At 40.2% G+C, this 11,725-nt stretch overlaps 1 protein-coding gene across 1 annotated transcript; it reads right to left on the reverse strand.

Annotated features, from left to right (window-relative positions):
• Positions 1-205: 205 nt before the first annotated feature.
• On the reverse strand, positions 206-10,868 carry LOC138871104 (uncharacterized). Its single transcript, XM_070148959.1, has 4 exons — positions 10,558-10,868; positions 1,846-2,005; positions 1,416-1,739; positions 206-697 (listed from the first exon to the last, which is right to left on the reverse strand). The coding sequence occupies exons 1-4, from the start codon at positions 10,866-10,868 to the stop codon at positions 206-208; spliced, it is 1,287 nt and encodes a 428-aa protein (XP_070005060.1).
• Positions 10,869-11,725: the final 857 nt, after the last annotated feature.

Raw genomic sequence — 11,725 nt, forward strand, 5'->3', positions numbered from 1 at the left:
ATATCCTTATATGCTACACTCACTTAGCCCCTAACCCTTGCATATTTCTCAATGACTGCTCCAAGCTCTTTACCTTCCTAAATATCTCCTCGTGCTCCGTGTTTTTGGGTGGCTTCTCAGTTTCGACAGGAAGTTTGAATTGGGGAGTGTAGGAGTAGTGATCTGGGAATTTGAAGGTGGGCTCTGGGGCATAGTACTGGTTATCTTAGGCTTGGAATACCGGCTCACTGGAAGATCGATGGAGTGTAGCTGGTGTAGGTGCTACAATGATAGGGGTAGTTGGCGGATGGGGGTATGTGGTTGTTTTGGCTGGTGGAGCTTGGATGGTTTGGGAAGTGGTGCCATGATAGTGGTGGTAAGGGTTGAAGCTTGGTGCGTGTTGTGGGGATAAATCAACAGTGGAAGGCTCTTGAGATTGAGCCAGTAGTGGGATGAAAGCAGGGTTGGCGGGGTATGATAGTGGAGGATGCCCTTTCATCCATGCTTGGTACATTTCGGCCATTTGGTGCTTCAGCTTATGTAACTCCTCTTTCAAACGAGGCTCAGATTCATCCTTCTCTCTCAACAGGTCAATAACATTCGCGTCCAATTCTTTGCCAGCTGTAATTGCCTTGTGTTTAGACATGGTATTGTATGGGTGGGTTTCCAGAATGCCAAACAAACTAACCACCTTTCTGTTCTCAATGACTATAACAAACTTGTTAGTGTTTAAGATTTTAACAGATAGACAACCACACGTTTGGGATGCAATGCGCCTAAAAAATTAAAAGTTTCTACTATGTATTTGAATGGTTGCATGTTTCATCCCGACTTTACCAAATTCTTTTCACTTTGCACTTTCTCTTCTCTCTCTGTTTTTCTTTTTTCACTATTGCCCTTTTCAATCAGTATTGATTTTTCCGCCTCAGTTCTTGTCGCTCCCCTCTTTTTTTTCTCACTTTTGTTCTATTGTTTTTCCATTCTTTCTTTCCACTCAATTTCTTTTTATTTTTATTTTCTCCCTTTTTTTCCTTTTTATTGTATGGTTATGATCGAATCCTTTGGGGATTGCCTACGTATCATGACACTGCATGAATCAGATCATTACGTAGTTAAGGAAATAAATGCGAAATAAAAGAAAGACATATTTTTTGGGTTTTCAAATTTTCATTAAATAAAAACATTCTGATTTTCCTCTATTACAACGACTCCGTCCTACAGACTTAAGAATTAAAAAAACAAGACTCAAAGTGGACTAACAGACTCTAAAAGAAACTACAATACAAACTCGAAAAATAAAATCACGAATACATAAGTGCCTCCAATACTGCTCTAGGGGCCCGCGGGACATTAGTCGGTCTCGTCGCGGGCCTACGTTCCATATCTTCTTAGAGGCGATATAGGTCATCCATTATCTAATGGACAAAAATCATTACTGCAACGAAGAACATGGACTTGGTCATGTCCTCGCATTCGTTGCACTTCATCACAATATAGTCAACAATCCTTCTAATACTCTCCATGATGATGCCTTTCTCTTGTAGCAGATGTCCAATTTGTTGAGATCTGGCCTCCATAACTTGTGTGGCCGTATGATTTTGCTCTTGCAATTGTTGCAGGTCCTCTTCTATTTGCGACATCAAGGCATAACAGTCTTCTCTTTCCGCTTTGAAGTTCTTTGCTTGCTTGGTCATTTCACTCTCAAGGGTATTGATCTTTTTCTCCAGACCCGTGATTCCTTTGTCGTACTTTTCCTTCAACTGTTGAAGGAAACTTGCCCATTCCTAAAGCATTCCTAGCTAACTTTGCTCGGGCCTTTGCTAGTTCACTCTCAGTCTTTTCCAAATCAATCCCATAGTCTCATACTTTCCACCTAAGGCTGTTTATAAGCTTCTCATCCTTTCCACTTCTGGCAGGGTTCTCAGCTGCTATATTCATCTTCTTTTCACCCTCATCTGCTGCGGCTTGCAACCCATTATCAAATTTAAGATCTCTAACTTGCTTTTCCAACTTGCTTATGGTGGCCCTGTATTCATTTTCTTTGGTCAACCAATCTCATTGTTCTTGTGATGCTTCAACAAATTCTTGGAGGTGGGGTCTTTTAGCTGGTTTTCCAAACTCAACACTCCTTTTATACCAGGTAAGGTAACCGGGCAAGACTTCACCCTTGGATAAATCACACACTCGGGTGTTCGCCGTCAAGTATTGGCACCCATTCCAAATCTGGAGGATCACTACTTCATGAAATTGGCCATCAGAGCGGATCTTTACTGCATGAAGGCTATGGTCTTCATCCTTGGGGATTATTTGGCATCTTCCTAGCTATCTCAAAACCCTGTATGAGGCGTAATGCTGGATACTTCTGAGACCCATCAGGAGGAAGTTAGGACCGCTGTTGGGCATGTATACAATCTCATTAACAGGAAGCCAACCCAACGTCTATTCTATTTGGTCTGCAGTTATGAAATTTAAACGGGATATGCAATCCCCGACCCCTTCTAGTATCTTGAATCCACTGACCCTTGTACCAAACTCCTCTATGCAGCTTTTCCCTGTAGATCTGTAATTCATGTACCGAGGACGATGACACAGATGCTCAATCATCTATGTTTGTAGTAACAAATTGCACCCTTCGAAAAAATCTACTCCGGCTTTGCAAGCTGTGAGAGCTCGGAATATTTCAGATACTATCATAGGTGCAATGGTGCTCTTGGCATTGGTGATCAAAGTATTGATGACTCTGACTACCCGTAGATCAATATTTCTATCCTTCCTGGGAAACACTAGAAGACCCAAGAATGCCACCATAAAAGCGAAACATCTATGCTCTTCCCATTTTGTTCGGTTCCCTTTGCTACAGATTCTGCTTTCCGGGTTTTCAAATCCCCATACATGTCTGTACCGCTGGTATATGAAGTATAGAGTGGAAAACCCACCCGCCAAATCTACATACTAGACTTGCCTGCTTATTTTTAGCCAATCTAGAAACTTGTGAGGGGGGATGACCCTTGGAGCGACCAGGTATTTATGTCTTAGACCTTCGGTACTCCCAGCATAACCCGCTATCTCCTCCAAAGTAGGTGTGAGTTCGAAGTCCGAAAAATGCAAAACGTTGTGAGTTGGATCCCAAAATGTCACCAATGCTTTAATTATATCTCCCCTAGACCTGATCTTTACTAATCCGGTGAGCGCTCCCAAATAATGGTTGACCATGTCTCGTCCTTGCCCACCCAAATCTTCCCACCACATGTGTAGTTCCAACGGAATCTTGGTCATGACCTTCATTGGTAAATTTTAACTCGTGTTCATTCTGTACATTTAGATTAAGGTGATTGGTTTAATGACAAAGTGAATCTCTTTTTTGAAAACTGATAAAAAGGGTTTATTTTGCAAAAATCAAATAAATCAGGGCTACTTTTGCAAAAGCGAGGCTGGACCCGATGAGGGTTGCTTACGTATCCGACATCCGGCAAGAATCAAACCTGCATAGTTCGGCCAGTTTTGACGCGACGAGAAAAACATAAACCATTTTGGACTAACCCTTTTTTTTTTCTTCAAAAATCTCTTTTTTCTTTTTTTTTTTCAAAATTTTGCAGAGTTTCGGGATATTTTTAACACCTTTTTTAGGAAATAGATGAAATCCTCTCTCATACCTCAAACTTGGTTTTCTTTGATTTTCTTACCTAATCTAGAAGCCGGTCAACATGAAAGATGAAACAAATGAATGCACAGTAGCACGTAAAACTGCATCAGGTTGGTCTTTTTATTTTTGGGTACACCTATCCTAGACGGACCCAACCCCTATGTAGAGTCCCAAAGTCAAATGCACATAATGCAAACAAGCGTTCCTACTAGGGATCCGGCATGAGGTTGTGATATTCTAAGTTAAAAACCTGGGTGTATTGTTCTAGACCAGGCTTACCCGAGCGGTCAACTCGAGCCGGGGGGGGGGGGGAGGGGCTACGAACCGAGAACCAAAAGGCCATCTGGCTTTCTAACTTGTCCGAACCTTGTTCTAAATTAGGGTATGACACTAACAGAAAAGAAGTCACGCCAGTGTGCACTTCCCAGAAGATTAGAGGAGAAGGGTTTTGCAGCAGTTTATATACAATTCAAATAATATCAAAGCGGTAAAAAGCGGCATTTAGTACATTAGGCCCAAGCATGTAATAAAAATCAGATAATAAATAAAAGCCAAATATAATAATTATTCTAAGCTCGAATTCTTGAACCCTGAACTAGAAGTCTGGGTTCTTGTTCCCCAGTAGAGTCGTCAGAGCTGTCACACCTCCTTTTTCTACCCCGCAAAGGGGTATACGAGAGTATTTCTAATTAAAGTGACAAAACCGAAACAGGATTATTTAATCAAATTCATAGTCGCCACTTGGGATAATTGATGGTGTCCCAAGTCACCGGTTTAAAATCCCGAATTCAGGAAGATTGACTCTTATTTAGGCATTCCCGAGTTATGTGGTTCTAGCACGGTCGCTCAACTATTAATAATTGACCTAATTATCTGATTAATCACATATTTAAAACCTATTGTGCATTTTATTCCTTCTACTGCATTTAATTAATTATTTAACCACTTTTAGGATTTAAGAAATTTATTTGAATGAGTCGCAATGGCGCGCACTCATTTGTTTTTGTACACATTGTGAACCACGTCACATGAAATGCACCCACGATTTACAACATGTTTATTTTTATTACTATTCAAAGTTATGGTCGGGTCACATGAAATGCACATCCGAATTTGGATTGTTGTATCATGACTATACCACGAGAACCGTACCCATAGTCACGATGATTTTATTAATCGCGCCTAAAGCAAGCTATGATGCTTTTGAATATTAACGGCCTAAGTATGATGCTATCTATCCGAACAAATAAAGTAGAATAATTGACATGATGAATTAAATTTTTTAATTCTCGATGTCCACCCCCCACATTCAAAACAAAGAAAATGCTAATTTCCTTTACCTATGCATGATACTATACCCTTCTAACAGTTATTAGAGCCACAAAATGTCCCAGTCAAATAATAAACCATATGAAAATAGAAAAAAAGCCTAAAATTTATAACTAGCATGGATCAGAACTAAAAACAAAGCCTCTTTGATTCTCCACGACTCGCTCAATCCAAAAGCCAAACAAATATAGTATAATCTCAAACGCATATGCATCAGATGGATTCAATTCATCAACTTGTCGACTTCTTTCTTTTTACCTCTTTTCATTGTATTTAATTAACAATAACAAAAGACGAGAAACTAATTCAAACTAAAGGAAATCAGATTCAAAGAATCAAACAACTGAAAATCAACTCACAAATGCACCATAACAATTATATCACCACATAAACACATGTAAAACAAACTCATCTTAACACAGTTGTTAGATACTTAAATTCACAACAAGAAAATTGAAGAAGATGAAGTAGTAAGGAGAAGAACCTTGTTTAAACAAAGATTTAATTAATATTAGTAGAAGAATTGTCGAGTACCAAGTTTCGACTCTAAATCCGAGCAAAATCAGCGGCGAAAGACCGGCAGAAACTGCGAACCCTAAGAAGCGGATGGAATCGAACTCAAAATCCAACACCGAACCTCAAACGATCTCCATTTTTGCAATCATGAATTGAAATTCAAAAATCAAGGGAAGAACATGACTAGTTTTGTACTTTTTCTGATTTTTGTAGCCCGAGGGAGGCTTCTCTATTTCATCACTCATTCTCTATCCGTGAATTTGTGTGTGCATGTTCTGTTTTTTTGTTTTGTTCTTCTGTGTGTGTCACTGATTGGGGTTGGTTGCTATGAGGTGGTTGTTTCGGCGACAACTACTCTCAGGCGAAGGAGTGTGGCGGGCAGGTCTTAGCGTTGGGAGATGGGTGTTGTGATTGAAGAAGGAGTGTGTGTGAGGGGTGCGGCTTTTGGCGTTCTCTTTGTGTTCTGAAGATGAAGATTAGAACAGCGAGGGGGGGGTTCTCCTGTAGGTCCTAACGACTGATTAAAATAATAGAGGGTGTAGGGTTTTAATGGGTTAGGTCTAGGTTATTATGTGGGTTTAAGGGTATTGGGCTTGAATTTATGGGCTAAGTCCGAATTGGGTCCTATTGGGCTATAAGACTCTTAAAGTTGTGGTCCAAAACCTTAGTTAACTCCCTTTAATATAAGATAAAAATAATACACCATGCAACAACTAATTCTAATTAATTAAACTAAACTATATTAAAATATAAAACTATATTTTTGTATTTTCATGATTATATAAAGATAAAAATAAGGTACTATTTTTGTATTTTTTTTATTTAATGAAAGGTACATAAACTAAAAGTACTAGATAAAATATTAATTAGCTAAATAAAAGAAAATATTTTTGTAATTTTCATTTTGTGAGAAAATAAAGTAAAAGAGTCAAAATTAGTTAAAGTAGTGACATTAGACCTAAACTAAATATTTAACACTAAAATGTGTAAAATCTTGGAGAGGGTCAAAAATCGCATGTCTACAATGAGTTCTCAGCATTGTGTTGTGGTGGTACTGGTGAGCTTGCGGTACAGCTCTCTCATTTGAGTCATCTTTCCGTGATTTGAGTATATTTGGACTGTTACTTATTTGTGCGCGGGTCGCACGGGCTGAGGATTTAGATTGTGTCAATATGTCATGTCACTAGAGTAGTTGTGTTGGATGAGATGAGGTCATTGGGGCCTATAATGAATACTATCGGATTCGGTTTCAGCTTGTTTGAAGGATAATATCGGGATTCAGCTTAGAAATTACTATGGTCCTTGTTGAAGGAGAGGAGCTCCACAACTAGTCGATCTGAGGGATGGTTAGGACTTTCTGTGTGTTTTAATTCATCCTTGGTAGTACGAAAGTGTTGGAATGAGGCTTTATTTGTTAAGAGGTTTATTGTCGGTATTCGGTTGTTCTGAGCAGTTGTTGTGATTTGAAGTTTTCGCTTTGAGTGTTCGAGTAGTATGGTATATCATGTATTTTCCATCTTGAATTGTGGTTATGATTTGGTACAGCGTGTTCAAATTTATTCGGTATGTAGATGTGAGATTATAATCTTATAGATGATTTCGGAAGTGAAAATGTGGTTCTAAGGTTAATGGGCAAGGTTGGATTGTGAAACTTCAGTTATGTTGTGTTATCGGACCTATATGAGATATGGTGACGTGGGATCACCCCCAGGTATGTGCATAAAAAAGTTAACACAGTGATTCGATGGTTTTCGGAACAACTCTGGCCATGTTCGAGGACTAACGTATGTTTAAATAAGGGAGGATGTAACGACCCGGCCGATCGTTTCATGAGTTACGACTCCGGTTTCCCCCATTTTTGCTCCTTTATGTCATGGTCAACTGTATTATATGGTGTCGGGTTGGTTGGTTCTGGTTCGGAATGGTTTTGGAGAAGTATGCGACCCTTAGTCTCTTAAGTTGGTCATTTAGTTGGAAAAGTCAATCGGAAGTTGACTTTTGAGTAAACGATCTCAGAATTTGGTTTTTATGATTCAGATAGCTTCGTGAGGTGATTTGGGACTTAGGAGCATGTTCAGAATGTAATTTGGTGGTCCGTGGTAGATTTAGGCTTAAATTGGCGAAATCAGAATTTTGGCGCTTTCCGGTTGTTAGTGGAAATTTTGATATCGGTATCGGAATAGAATTCTGGAAGTTGGAGTAGGTCCGTTGTGTCATTTGGGACGTGTGTGCAAAATTTTAGGTCATTCGGACGAGGTTTGATAGACTTTTTGATCGAATTCGAAATTCGGAAGTTTTGGAATCCTTAGGCTTGAAACCGAGGGTGATTTGATGTTTCGATGTTTTTGGAGCGTTCCAAAGGTTGGAAAAAGTTTTAATGATGTTATGGGATGTGTTGGCATATTTGGTTGAGGTCCCGAGGGCCTCGGGTGAGTTTCGGGTGGTTAACATATCAATTCTTGGTGTTAGAGATTTGCAGATTTGCTGGTTCTGTTGCAGAGGGATTTTGTTCTTCGCATTTGCGATAGGACCCTCTCATTCACGAAGGGTTGTTGAGAGGAACAGGTGATTTACTCTTCACGTTCGCGAAGTAAGTCCCGCGTTCGCAAAGAGGAAAGGCAGTTGGGGACCCCCTTCCCCAGGAATTTGTGCATCGCGCTCGCGTGGGAAGCGGTCGCATTCGCGTAGGCCTTCTCAGCTGAAGCTTCGTGTTCGCGTAAGAGGAATTATTGGGCAGTGATCTTTTATGCTTCTTGAACGCGAGGTAGTGACCATGTTCGCGAAGAAAGAAGCGTCTGGGCAGAAACTTTAAGTTCAAAAACGAGGGTTTAGTCCATATTTTCAAAAACTCATTTGAGTGCTCGGGAGAAGGTGAATTTGGAGAGGATTTTCAAAGGAGTAATTGGGGTAAGTGTTCTTCACTTGTTTTGGGGTAAATTCCATAATCTAGTCTTGATTCTTATCATTTAATTTGAAAATTTGGGGTAAAAATTGGAGAAATGGAAGAAAATTGGAGAATGGATTTTTGAGGATTTGGAGGGCCATTTGACGTCGTATTTTGATGAATTTGATATGGGTAGACTCGCGGGCGAATGGGCTTTCCAGTTTTGTGATTTTCATCAGATTCCGAGATGTGGTCCCGGGGGTCAGGTTTGACCAATTTCAAGATTTTTGATGTAATTTGATTATTTTCGTGTGGACTTTGTCCACTTAGCATATATTGATGTTATGGTTCTGATTTTGGTTAGATTCGGGGAATTTGGAGGCCGAGTCAAGAGGTAAGGGTGTCGCGGGCTAGAGTTTGGCTTGGCTTGAGTTAAGTAATGCTTGCAAACTTGGTTCTGAGGGTTCGAAACCCCGAAGTATGTGTTCTATGATTACTAATGAGGTGACACAAATGCCAAGTGACGGGCGTGTGGGCGTGCACCGTGAGAATTGCGGCCTTGATCATTCCATGGCACTGCTTAGTGACTCTTTCTTGCTGATATCTGTGTTGTAATTATGTGATTAAGTTAATGAGCTATAAATCATGCTAATTATTATGTTAAGGCTTCACGCCAATACTATTGAGACCCGAGAGATCGTTTCTTGCTGTAATATCATTAGGTTCATTGATATTCTCTACTTAGTCCTGTTTATGCATATTATATCATACCTCTGTCTCAATTATTGTTATTTGACACATAATATCATTGTTCGGGCTAGTATCATGACATTTTGAGCCCTTGTGTGTGTGATTGGAGAGTAATGACTGAGTGAGGCTGAGAGCCTGATATTGAGTGATAGTATGGGATCGGGCTAACATCGTAGTGATATATTGAACATGCCTTCATTGGCTTGTTATAGCGCTTGGGCTAAGAGAAGCCCCTCCAGAGTCTTTACACCCCCAGTGAGCGCAGTTGGTATTATTGAGGGATGGATATTCCCTGGACATGGATCTTATCCGAAATATTTATAATTGGAGATGGATCTTCTCCATAGGCTGGAATGGCCTTCCTCAGTACTATGTGATTGCTATCAGAGTTGTATATATTCCGGGATAGATCTTTCCTGGGACGTATGAGCCATATACAGTACTGAGTGGACGAGCATTTGAGATTGTGGGCACATGAGGCACTCAGCATGGTGCATTTCATACAGCATGTGCATTGACATGTAGATGTAGCAGAGTTACATTACTTTACTTGGTTCATACTTGCTCTGTTTTACTGTTCGAGCTGTTAATTTAACTGAAAGCATGCCTACGTTTTTGTACATTATTTTTGTTATCCTTGAGGAGGTTGAGTTCGTCACTACCTATCAGTCAAAAGGTTAGACTTGTTACTTACTGAGTTGGTGTACTCACGTTACCCCCTGCACCTCTTGTGCAGATTTAGGCACTTTGGATCTAGTGGCGGATGTTCGATCGAGGCTTCTAACTTAGAAGATTATTGAGGTACATGTACGGTGTTCACAGGCCTTGGCTCTCCACCTTACTTTCCAGTTGTATTGCAGTTGTTCCCTTAGACATTATATGAGACTATGTATTTTTCTTAGACGCTCATGCACTCAGTGACACCCCGGTTTTGGGCTGGATTTTATCTATTCATGGAATTTCTTATGTTTCAAATATTTCTTTAACGTTAAAAGCTTCAGTAAATGTTTTCAAACTTATATTTTTGTGTTGATTGTTGAGTTGATGCTGGCCTAGTTTCACAATAGGCGCCATCACGACGGGCCGGATTTTGGGTCGTGACACAACATGTGCATTGTAAGCCGAATGATTATGGATTCTCACCGGGACGAGATCAATGAAATTCTTGTCTGGATGTTGTATTATTGATGCCAGAGTGTCCAGTGCATCCACGAACTTATTTTCAATTCTAGGCACATGTTTGAACTCTATCTTTATAAATCTTTTCATCAATTCATGTATGTGGTTCAAGTATGGTAGTATCTTGGTGTTCATCGTATCCCATTCTCCTTGAACCTGATATATCAAAAGATTCGAATCTCCAACTACCAGTAACTCCGGTATATTCATATCGATGGCCAGATTGTGCCCCATGATGCAAGCCTTATATTCCGCCATGTTGTTGGTGCATGGAAACCTAAGCTTCGCATATACAAGGTGGTGTTGACCTGTTTCTGATACCAAAACAGCTCCAATGCCCACTCCTTTGAAGTTTACAGCTCTATCGAAGAACATCCTCAAACTGTCGTACGCTTCAGTAATGTCTTCTCCCACGAATGATACTTCTTCATTAGGAAAATACGTTTTCAACGGTTCGTATTCTCCTCCCACATGATTTTCAGCAAGATGGTTTGCTAATGCTTGTCCTATGACTGCCTTCTGAGTTACATAGATGATATCGAACTCACTTAACAGTATCTGCCACTTGGCTAACTTCCCAGTCGGCATGGGCTTTTAAAATATGTACTTCAGAGGGTCCATCTTGGATATAAGGTATGTGGTATAGGCACAGAAGTAATGCCTCAATTTCTGATCCGCCCAAGTCAAAGCACAACAAGTACATTCCTACAGAGAATATCGTGCTTCGTAAGGTGTGAACTTCTTACTCAAGTAGTATATGGCTTGCTCCTTTCTCCCTGTCTCGTCATGTTATCCCAAAACATATCTGAAAGCTCTATCTAATACAGATAGATAGAGTAGCAAAGGTCTCCCAGGTTTTGGAGGGACTAGGACTAGTGGTGTGGATAGGTACTCCTTGATTTTGTCGAAAGCCTTCTGACAATCTTCGGTCCAACTTGTTCCAGCATCTTTCCTCAACATCTTGAAGATGGGTTCGCATATGACTGTGGACTGTGATATGAAGCGACTGATATAGTTGAGACATCCTAGGAAGCTCATCGCGTCCTTTTTGCTCTTTGGTGGCGATAATTCTTGAATAGCCTTAACTTTGGATGGGTCCAACTCAATTTCCCGATGGCTGACAATGAATCCCAATAACTTTCCTGCGGGAACCCCGAATGCACATTTTGTGGGGTTGAGTTTTAAGTTATACCTCCTTAACCTGTCAAAGAACTTTCTCAAGTCTGCTATGTGATCTGCGGCCCTCTTTGATTTAATAATAACATCATCAACATAAACCTCTATTTCTTTGTGTATTATTTCATGGAAGATGGTTGTCATGGCTCTCATGTAAGTAGCCCCAACATTTTTTAGACCAAATGGCATCATCTTGTAGCAGTACACCCCCCATGGTGTAATGAAAGCTGTTTTCTCTGCGTCTTGTTCATCCATACACACCTAGTTAT

This window comes from Nicotiana sylvestris, chromosome 6 (assembly GCF_000393655.2).
Source record: "Nicotiana sylvestris chromosome 6, ASM39365v2, whole genome shotgun sequence".
Classification (NCBI taxonomy): domain Eukaryota; kingdom Viridiplantae; phylum Streptophyta; class Magnoliopsida; order Solanales; family Solanaceae; genus Nicotiana; species Nicotiana sylvestris.

What these genes read in the sequence shown, in the direction of transcription:
- LOC138871104 (XM_070148959.1), bottom strand. Translation starts at nt 10,868, where the DNA reads ATGCCGACTGGGAAGTTAGCCAAGTGGCAGATACTGTTAAGTGAGTTC. An exon ending in CTTGTATATGCGAAGCTTAG is followed by an intron (nt 2,006 to 10,557) that starts GTTTCCATGCAC and finishes AAATGAATACAG; the next exon opens with GGCCACCATAAGCAAGTTGG. An exon ending in AGTCCATGTTCTTCGTTGCA is followed by an intron (nt 698 to 1,415) that starts GTAATGATTTTT and finishes AACACTAACAAG; the next exon opens with TTTGTTATAGTCATTGAGAA.